At 46.3% G+C, this 10,848-nt stretch overlaps 1 protein-coding gene across 1 annotated transcript in view; it reads right to left on the bottom strand.

The window, feature by feature from the left end:
• Window positions 1-243: 243 nt before the first annotated feature.
• dusp3a (dual specificity phosphatase 3a) overlaps window positions 244-10,848 on the bottom strand; it is a 28,750-nt gene continuing 18,145 nt past the window's right edge. Inside the window, exon 3 of the mRNA XM_060939875.1 lies at window positions 244-5,133. Coding sequence (XP_060795858.1) covers window positions 4,925-5,133 — 209 coding nt within the window. The 3' untranslated portion in view covers window positions 244-4,924. The remainder of the gene's footprint in view (window positions 5,134-10,848) is intronic.

Raw genomic sequence — 10,848 nt, 5'->3', positions numbered from 1 at the left:
GAAATGAGCCCTTCTCATATCTGCTGAACAGAAAACAAAGAGTAAGAGCTTTTTATTATGGCATTGAGCAATAAGGAACATTGAAATAGTACAATATTAAACTACTGATATACATGGTTTCTTGTCATACTTAAAAAAAAAAAAAAAAAAAGATAAAAACCTGAAACGTGAAACATGAGAGAAAGGGGATTGATTCATAGCTTATGATCAGTTTAAGAAATCCAGCTCAAAAAATATTTTTTTTTAAATTTAGCAATTTATTGTTCAACAGTTGGACATAAATACAATATTTCCAGGGCAGGAAACATATCAGTCATTTAAAATCAAGAAACATGTCAGTCATTTAAAATGAAGTGCACTTCAATATATAAAGTGTTTGTAATAAGCTGTATCCTTTGCTTTGTGGAGTGAGTACTTAAATTAAAAATATATAATCAGTCTTCAGAGTAAGGCTTTGTGGTGGGATGACAGGACAGCTCTTGTGCCCTTCTCCCTCTTCTACAGTGTAATATTCTTAAGAGGTTTAATATTTTGGGCCTTTGACATAAATTGAACTAAACACAGATTGTGTTGTGCCTCACTCTGAACATGTGTCTCAATCTAAACAACAATAATTTGGCAGTGTGAAAATGCATGCCAAACCCACCTGAAGAACATTCTAAGGTACTTAATAATAATTATATACTGGTAGGGTTTCTCATTTGTAATAGTACAATCAATCATTCTGGCACAATAGACAGAGCATGGAATACATGTAACTAGTGTGTATACACACACACACGTTAGCATACGTAGGTGTCAGTGTGTAAGACAGGACAGCTTCTAAAAAGTACAAAAGTACAGACAATACACAACAATTATACTTGTGCTGATCAGAATATATGTATAATACCTTAGAGTAAATTCATCAGCAAGGATCAGTGCAGACCACAGGTAAGACAATCAGATAAGCGCCTTAAATATAGCATAGCATTTAGTAGTTTGGTTTACGTTGACCATTTTAAGAGGCATCCTGATAAGTACAAAACAATATACCACTATAGTAGACACAGAGGAGGACATAAAACATTATCAAGCAGCATTGCAATCACTCTTGATATCATTAAGCCATACAGTAGTTCATTACCAGCTTCAAGCATTTAAAGTACATTTTTATATTAAATATTACCTAATGATAATTCTATTTGATAACAATCACAGGCATTTGCCAACAGTAGGTGGCAGTGTATCTCTCCACTACCGAGATGAGTACTAGATAAGGGGCTAACAGGCAAGAAACCGCACATTCGTACCCTTTATGCCCATTGTTGGGTGGTGACTCTCTTCTAATACTTACTTTATAACCAGTTCTTGCGGTGAATGAGGGATTTCTGTCTAAGGTAGCAAAGTTAGATAATCAAAGAAAAAGCATTTTCATCATAAATAACTTGCTAATAAGTGACATTTGCTTGCCATCCACATTAGTACATGATATTTTTCTTATGATGGCAGACAGGATTCAGTATCTACAGTAGATTAGGTTTCAGAAAGCCTAGGTCTCCAGAATACAATATAGGAATGTTTAAGGTTCAAACTTTCTTAATACACATTTTTGTTTACCATTTAAAAACAGGACATTATGGTACAGAAAACTGGTGTGTAAAACTAAATAGGACAGATGAAATCGATGCTTTGAGGTAGCCTGTGACAGTGCTAGCTGTGAAGACAGACTTTGGCCCTCTCATATATGATTAGGATTTTTAAAGAAAACGTGACAGTAATTTAAAAAAAAAAAAAAAAGAATAAAATGATTTTTTGTAATGTTTTAAAAGCTTTTAAGAAACTGTAAACCCTTCAAAATAATACTTGAAGATCTAGAGCAGGGGTATTCAGCTAAACTTTGTCAAGGTCTGACCACATAAAAATGTCATGCTTACAAAAGTGCCTGCTGGTTCTCATTCCATATTGAAATTGAACAACTTTTATAATAAACTGAGTACAGAAAACAATTTCATAAATGTGTCTGCTTGAACTGATTTTTTTTTTTTTTAGGGAGAATAAAATCATGCACACTCATCTTTAAAAAGTTTTGTTTTTCTTTACAGTGCCAAGTCCCCCTTTAAAAATGCTATCTGCTCACTTCTCTCCCCAGAGAACAAAGATGGAAATGAGACATTTGTTCGCTGACTTAATGTCTCTACCACTGTGGCTAACACCTGGTATGGTAAGTTGCCATAAAGTTGGATAAAACGCAACAAAAGAACTGCTACAGAAGGTATAAATGTGTTTTGTTTTTGATAAGATTAATATTTGAAGTGCACCTGTTGCTCTGCTTTTCATAATACACAGGTATTCTTCTGTGTATTCTTCTGCACCCAAGGTCTTCTTACTTGGCAGTGATCTGAACGTCTGTCTCGGTTTCTATGCATGTCATTATTTGCTGCTCTGTTTGAATCAATTGTTGAAGAATATATGTATTTCTTTGTTCGATTTGCCCAATTACTTTTGCCTCCCCACATCTCTAAATGGGGTCTCTGTGTCAGTGATGTCATTCCCGTATTCATGAGGAAACTGGTCGCTGAGCGGCAGATGCACAGGGGTTATTATTTCTATCTATTTGCAAAACTTGGATGTACAGACTCGAAGTTTTGTTTTAAACAAAATCCTTTGCTGGCCTAGACCCTGATATGCTAGTTGATAACCCCTGCTCTAGATTATTATGATTGTTATTAATTTTAATACTGATAATTATTATTAATCCTTATTAATGTATTAACATATGAATCATGGCTACAACAAGTTGGATATTAGTTTAAGAACTCATACTGTAGTAATATACATACAGTTTATAATACATTCATAAATGTCAACACCTAACTATTTATATACACGTATATATTTCTGCATTGCATATAAATATAGAAATTGGAGTAAATCGGAATAAAAAAAAAATGCTCTATGGTTTCATGTGGCCTAGTTTTCTAGTGGGTTCCAAGTGATACGAGTCTCCTTAATCATTACAAAATACAGGAAAAACCAAAGACAAGTGAGCATCACTCAGTTGACTACTGATGCTCAGATCTTTCTTTTGTGCTCTCAGTCCAATTTGAATTGAACATACTTTACAATCCCTATTTGTAATCCTTCTCTCGACATCAGGGCTATGAGAAAGACCCAATAATTAGATTGGTTTAAAGTAATCCTCTAAAAAACACAGTATATATGCCAGTAATGCCCTATATAAAGCATGGCTTGGCCTTGTATCTGATGTCTGATACTTACAATTACATAAGCAAGCACATAAACATACTGCTTTTAATGGTTCTGCTACAGTTTGACTGTGATCTCAAGGAGGATAAAAGGTTCAGGTATTATTTTGGATTGGTAGGGAGTAAACTGACATGTCGGATGTTTGCGATTCTCATGTTGCACTGTGTCTCATCTCATTATCTCTAGCCGCTTTATCCTGTTCTACAGGGTCGCAGGCAAGCTGGAGCCTATCCCAGCTGACTACGGGCGAAAGGCGGGGTACACCCTGGACAAGTCGCCAGCTCATCACAGGGCTGACACATAGACACAGACAACCATTCACACTCACATTCACACCTACGGTCAATTTAGAGTCACCAGTTAACCTAACCTATATCATGGCTGATAATGATAACAGTTATTCCACGAAATCAAGTTGTACATGAGCCGACAGCCGATGAGGCGTGTTGCGCTGAGTTGACTATAAGCTATGTACGATGAGATTGAGTGAAATAACTGTTTTATTATTCACAGTCACTGGATTTTGAGAAATGGAGTATTTTTATTGTTAGCAAATTCAATTAATAAAAATTTTAGACAAAACATCCGAAAAAAATCATTTCAGCTTAGAATGTAAACAAACCGGCAAAATAACAGTAGCAATTTGTGAAAAATGCTATAATAAATGATACTTGAAAAATAAAAAAAAGGCCATCAAATACTTTTATTCCATATTTTGTTGCTTTTTGATTTTTATTTTTTGGGGCTTGGTTTTTGAGTAGAGATTTTATTTCGTCATCGGTTGGTTCAGCAACACGCTCCACTATTTTGTTTTTCTCTACTCACAGTATATGAGCTGACAGCCTAGTAGCAGAGTAGCCAATCAGAGCATGTGATTGCTCATATCCAGTGAATGTGGATAGAATAATTAAATTTTATAGATAGACAAACAGATAGATAGACTGAACAATGCTTACTTCACATGTGTAGCTACTGTATATATATGAATAAATAAAAAAGCAATACTAACATGAAAATAACACTGGGATACCCTGTCAGTGGTCTAAACCTCACTGTATGAGCACTGATGTAAATATCAATCAGTAGTGTCAACTGCAATGAGCCAAATCAATAATCTACCATTAAAGTGTAATTTTGGTGCTTTTTTGCACAGAGGTATGTGTATACTCTGCATTGTTTTAAATTCCTCCATATATAACCCTATATAAAATGGAATGGGATCGATCACTGTGAAAAATCCGGCAGTGGGAGACTATGGCGTGACTGTGCTCTAAACTACACCATTGAAAGCAAACTGGGCTAAAGAGCTCCAAAGATGCTAGACATACAAACAGATGGCTGTAGGAGTATTTTACACTCCACATGTAAATGGAATATACTGGAATATTTTATAAGTCATATAATATCTTGCAAAATATAAATATATTGTAAAATATATTAAATTTAATTATTTTGCATGTGGCTACATAGTACATTACTGTGGGAAATTGTGATCAAATAAAGGCAGAGAAGCAGGACATTTATCATAGTCAATACAAGATATATAGAACAAGATATATAGTATCAGAGAGAGAGAGAGAGAGAGAGAGAGAGAGAAGGGGGGGGGGGTGCTAGCCTGGTAAGATCTTTTCAGCAGATAAATCTCTGACACCAGAGGAATGATACGTGTTGCTTATCATTTAGTCATCAGCTTGCCCTCTTTGGCCAGCTTCTCATTGAGTTGGCACAGCTGGCGCAGGAAGCCATCGTTGGGCCCGATTTCTCTCTTGTGCCTCACTGTAGCAGTCGCCACTCGCACATCCATTTTATGACACAGCATGAGGTAAGCAATGACCATAGTCGGGGAGCGGCTGTAGCCTTCTCGGCAGTGAACGTATACTTTTCCTAAAGTTAGAGCAGAGTGAAGGAGGAGGCTAAGCACACGGTGAGGTGAAATTTATCTGAAATATATTAATAATTTATCTAAAACACAGCATCATCCTATTCTCTCACAGGCTAAAAATCTGTTACACACACACGCACACCAATATATGCATTCATTACTGACCACTCCATACCCCTGCATTGTCTCACCAGCTCCTACTTTGCTTATCCTGCAAAGCTATTCAAACTTAACCTCTGTGGCTCTTTTCCCCCCCATCCCCCCCCCCATGTTCTTCATTTCTCCTAGTACACACACACACGGCGGCACGGTGGTGTAGTGGTTAGCGCTGTCGCCTCACAGCAAGAAGGTCCTGGGTTCGAGCCCCGGGGCCGGCGAGGGCCTTTCTGTGCGGAGTTTGCATGTTCTCCCCGTGTCCGCGTGGGTTTCCTCCGGGTGCTCCGGTTTCCCCCACAGTCCAAAGACATGCAGGTTAGGTTAACTGGTGACTCTAAATTGACCGTAGGTGTGAATGTGAGTGTGAATGGTTGTCTGTGTCTATGTGTCAGCCCTGTGATGACCTGGCGACTTGTCCAGGGTGTACCCCGCCTTTCGCCCGTAGTCAGCTGGGATAGGCTCCAGCTTGCCTGCGACCCTGTAGAAGGATAAAGCGGCTAGAGATAATGAGATGAGATGAGACACACACACACACACACTAGTGCATCTCAAAAAATTAGAATATTGTGAAGTTCAATATTTTCCATCAGTTATTTGTGAAAATGTTATATATTATAGACTCATTACACAAACTAAAATGTTTCAAGCATTTTTCTATTTTAATTTTAATCAGTATGGCATTGTAGCAGTTTGTATGGGTGGGTGGAGCACAGAGGACGGCAGGACAGAGATCAGGTTCAGAAACAGTGGTTTTATTGCCACACTTTTCAGTGAACAACTCGTCAACTAAACAGACACACACACACACACACAACCGGCGTCTGGTTCGGGGATGAGTTCCTCTGCTTTCGCTCTCCCTCCTTAAGTAGGGCGCGGTCACTGGGAAGACACACACAAACACCGGTTAATTGGCATCAGGTGTAGTGATTCTGCTACTTACCTTCCCTGACTCTGCCCTCCTGTCACAGACCGGCACTCGACCACGCCCCCGCTGACACATACCCCCACTGCCCGACTCAGGCCAGGCGGCCGTCCGGCCTGCAGCCGACTCCCCCCTTGACGGGAGAGGAAGCCCGCCACAACCATCTGCGCCCCCGGCCTGTGGGCCACCTTGAAATTAAAGGGTTGGAGCGCCAGATACCAACAGGTGATCCGCGTGTTGGCATCCTTCATGCGGTGGAGCCACAGGAGGGGTGCGTGGTCCGAACAGAGGGTGAAAGGGCGTCCCAGCAGGTAGTAACGGAGGGCGAGGACTGCCCACTTGATTGCCAGGCACTCTTTTTCGATAGTGCTGTAGCACCCCTCCCGCACTGACAGCTTCCTACTGATGTATAAGACTGGGCGGTCCTCCCCCTCCTGGGACAAAACAGCCCCCAGCCCTCTGTCCGACGCATCCGTCTGTAACATAAAAGGGAGAGAAAAGTCAGGGGAGTGTAAAAGTGGCCCCCCACACAGTGCAGCCTTTACCTCAGAAAAAGCCCGCTGGCATTGCTCCGTCCACTGGACCGGATCTGGTGCCCCCTTTTTAGTCAGATCAGTCAGCAGGCTGGTGACGTCCGACTAATTAGGTATAAACCTACGATAATAGCCAGCCAGCCCCAGGAACTGTCTCACCCCCTTTTTGGTCTTGGGCCTCGGGCAGGCCGCAATTGCTGCGGTCTTGTTAATTTGGGGACGCACCTGCCCGTTGCCCAAGTGGAAGCCCAGATACCGTACTTCCACCCGCCCAATCGCACACTTCTTCAGGTTGGCTGTGAGACCCGCTCGCCTCAGCGACCTAAGGACAGCCCTCAGATGTTCGAGATGCCTCGGCCAGTCATTACTATAGACGATAATGTCGTCGAGGTAGGCGGCCGCATAGGTGGCGTGGGGGCGGAGGACCCTGTCCATCAGCCGCTGAAACGTAGCGGGCGCCCCAAACAGCCCAAACGGAAGTGTGACGAATTGGTGTAAACCAAACGGTGTGGAAAAGGCTGTTTTTTCTCGGGATAGTGGAGTCAAGGGGATCTGCCAATATCACTTCGTTAAATCCAGTGTTGAATAAAAGCGAGCAGTACCTAGTCGATCGAACAACTCCTCAATACAAGGCATTGGGTACGTGTCGAATTTAGACACCGCGTTGACTTTTCTATAGTCCACACAGAACTGGACCGACCCGTCGGCCTTGGGTACCAAGACCACCGGGCTGCTCCAGTCACTGTGGGACTCCTCGACGATGCCCATTTCGAGCATGGCCTCGAGTTCCTCCCGAACCACCTTTTTTTTGTGTTCGGGTAGCCTGTAAGGGCGGCTGCACACTACCACCCCCGGGGGCGTCTCAACGTGGTGCTCTATGAGGTTGGTGCGGCCGGGCAGGGGTGAGAACACGTCCGAAAACTCGGTCTGCAACTGGGCAACCTCCGCGAGTTGGGTCGGGGAGAGGTGGTCTCCACAGGGGACCGGAGAGGTATGCGATGTCAATGCGCCTTTTTGAACCTCCGGCCCCAGCTCCGCCTTCTCCGGAACCACTAACACCAACGCAACGGGGACCTCCTCGTTCCAGAGTTTGAGTAGATTGAGGTGGTAAATCTGTAGCGCCCCACCCCTGTCCGTTCGCCTCACCTCATAGTCGACTTCCCCGACTCGCCGTGTGACCTCAAAGGGTCCTTGCCACTTGGCGACTAATTTAGAGCTCGATGTGGGCAACAGTATGAGTACTTTATCTCCCGGTGCGAACTCTCTAAGGCGCGTACCCTTGTCGTACAGGCGGGCTTGCCGTTCTTGGGCCTGCCGCAAATTCTCCTGGGTTAGGTGCGTGAGGGTGTGGAGTTTTGCGCGCAGGTCAAGAACGTATTGAATTTCGTTTTTACTTGAAGGTCCCTCCTCCCAATTTTCTCGCAGCACATCTAGAATGCCGCGCGGCTTACGCCCATATAATAATTAAAACGGGGAGAACCCCGTGGAGGCTTGAGGGACCTCTCGCACAGCAAATAAGGGTTTGAGCCATTTATCCCAGTTACGTGCGTCCTCACTTACGAATTTTTTAATTATGTTCTTGAGGGTGCAATTAAACCGTTCAACTAAACCGTCCGTTTGTGGGTGATACACGCTGGTGCGGATCGGCTTAATACCTAATAACCCATACAGTTCGTTTAGTGTTTGTGACATAAACGAGGTGCCTTGATCAGTCAGAATCTCTTTCGGGATTCCAACTCGGGAGATGACGCGGAAGAGTGCCTCCGCAATACTGCGTGCTGAGATATTGCGAAGAGGCACGGCTTCCGGGTATCGCGTTGCATAGTCCACCAGAACTAATATAAAGCGGTACCCTTGTGTTGACCGATCTAATGGCCCGACGAGATCCATCCCAATTCTTTCGAACGGGGTCTCAATTAACGGTAGAGGGCGCAAAGGCGCTTTTGGAATGGCCGCTGGATTTATTAACTGGCATTTGCGGCACGCCGTACACCACCTACGGACATCGCCAAGAATCCCCGGCCAATAGAATCGGGCCATTATTCGGACTAGTGTCTTATCCTGCCCTAGGTGTCCAGCCATGGGATTAAAGTGAGCCGCCTGGAATACCAATTCCCGGCGGCTCTTCGGAATTAAAAGCTGCGTGACTCGCTCTTTAGTTTGAGTGTCCTGCATCACTCGGTATAATCTATCCTTCATAATCGTGAAATAGGGGAAGGACGGGGTGGCGTTCGGCGGGAGCGTTTGACCATCGATTACTCTCACTTGGTCAAACGCATGCTGCAGAGTTTCGTCTCGCAACTGCTCTAATGGGAAATCCACGAGGGATTCCACAACAGAGAGAGGAGGGGCCGGCGGCTCCTCACTCTGACGCGGAGATGACGTAGACGGCTCTGCGACAGCTGCTCCCGCTAAAACGACACCGGGACCTCCCCCTATTGAATGGCAGGACCCACTCTTCACCAAGTGTGTCATTAAATCCCGAAATCCCGGCCAATCAGTCCCCAAAATTATAGAGTGGGTAAGGCGAGGATTAACCGCCGCCTTCACTATAAATTTTTCCCCTCGGAAAAAATGTGGACCGACACCAAAGGGTAGCTGTGAACGTCCCCGTGCACACACAACACCTTCACCCCCTGTGCTCCCCCCAATGCCTCGTTTTGCACCAGGCTTTGGTGAATTGAGGTCTGATTACAACCAGAATCCACCAACGCCTGATATGTATCCCTTTGTATACTCACCGGTATGCGATACGCTCCAGCCCAATCGAGGGTGGCTCCTAGCGCGTCGGGGATCCGAACCACCGCGCCCACCTCCATTACCATGCACCGTTGTTGGAGGTGGCCCGGCTCCCCGCAGCGCCAGTAAACCGGCCCGGGCTTCCTCTCCGCACCGGTGTTCTGGGACTCACTCACCTGGGGGGGGGGGGGGGGGGGGGACACAGAAGGGAGAAACGGGAGGGCACCGCGGGTGCGGCGGGCCGGCGCCGGTGGCGCCGACCCCCGCCTCCGCGGTGGGGAAATGGGGCGAGGACGAGACACAGGAGGAGAGAGAGAGAGAGAGAGAGAGAGAGAGAGAGAGAGAGAGAGGAGAGGGGAGAAGAGGCTGTCTGCTGTCCTGCCGCCGGGACAGCTGCCATATGGGCCTCTGCCAGCTCGATTGCCTGATCCAGCGACGCCAGGTGGTGGCACTGGACCCACTCCGCGGTTCCTGCTGGCAAGCGTGCGACGAATTGCTCCAGTACCACCTGGTCAATGATCCCCTCGGCGTCGTGGTTGTTGGCCCTCAACCCTCAACCACTGCCAGCAGGCGTCCCGGAGTTGCTGGCCAAACGCGAACGGCCGGCCGACTTCCTCCAAGCGCAAAGCGCAGAAGCGCTGATGCTGCTGCTCAGGGGTGCGCCCCACACGCTGGAGGACGGCCCGGCGGAGGTCTGCGTAGGCCAGCCGGCGGTTGGCAGGGAGCTGTAGCGCGGCCAGTTGCGCCTCTCCCGTTAGCAGGGGGAGAAGGCGCGCCGCTCCATCGACCACCCCGAGGTCTCCACGACTTGCTCGAAGAGCGTGATGAATGCCTCGGGGTCGTCCTGCGGGCCCATCTTGGTTAGGGTGAGGGGGGACGGGCCCGCGGTGGGAGCGCTGGTGGACCCCGCCGACGCGAGGTGGTGCCGGAACGCCTGACGATCTTCTTGCTGGGCCAGCACCAGGGCCTCGAACCGCTGTTCCTGCTCCTTTCGGAGGGTGACTAGTGCCTGGTGCTGGCTTTGCTGGGCCGTGGCGAGGGCGTGGACCAGTTCGGCGAACGGGGAGGACTCCAGGGGGCTGTTCGGCTGCTGCACTCCAGATCCTGGGTTTCGGCACCACTGTAGCAGTTTGTATGGGTGGGTGGAGCACAGAGGACGGCAGGACAGAGATCAGGTTCGGAAACAGTGGTTTTATTGCCACACTTTTCAGTGAACAACTCGTCAACTAACACACACACACACACACACACACACACACACACACACACACAACCGGCGTCTGGTTCGGGGATGAGCTCCTCTGCTTTTGCTCTCCCTCCTTAAGTAGGGCGCGGTCATTGGGAAGACACACACAAACACAGGTTAA

This window comes from Neoarius graeffei, chromosome 14 (genome assembly GCF_027579695.1).
Source record: "Neoarius graeffei isolate fNeoGra1 chromosome 14, fNeoGra1.pri, whole genome shotgun sequence".
NCBI lineage: Eukaryota > Metazoa > Chordata > Actinopteri > Siluriformes > Ariidae > Neoarius > Neoarius graeffei.
The sequence above is the reverse complement of the archived record's forward strand: the minus strand, read 5'-3'. Positions and strand labels throughout refer to the sequence as shown.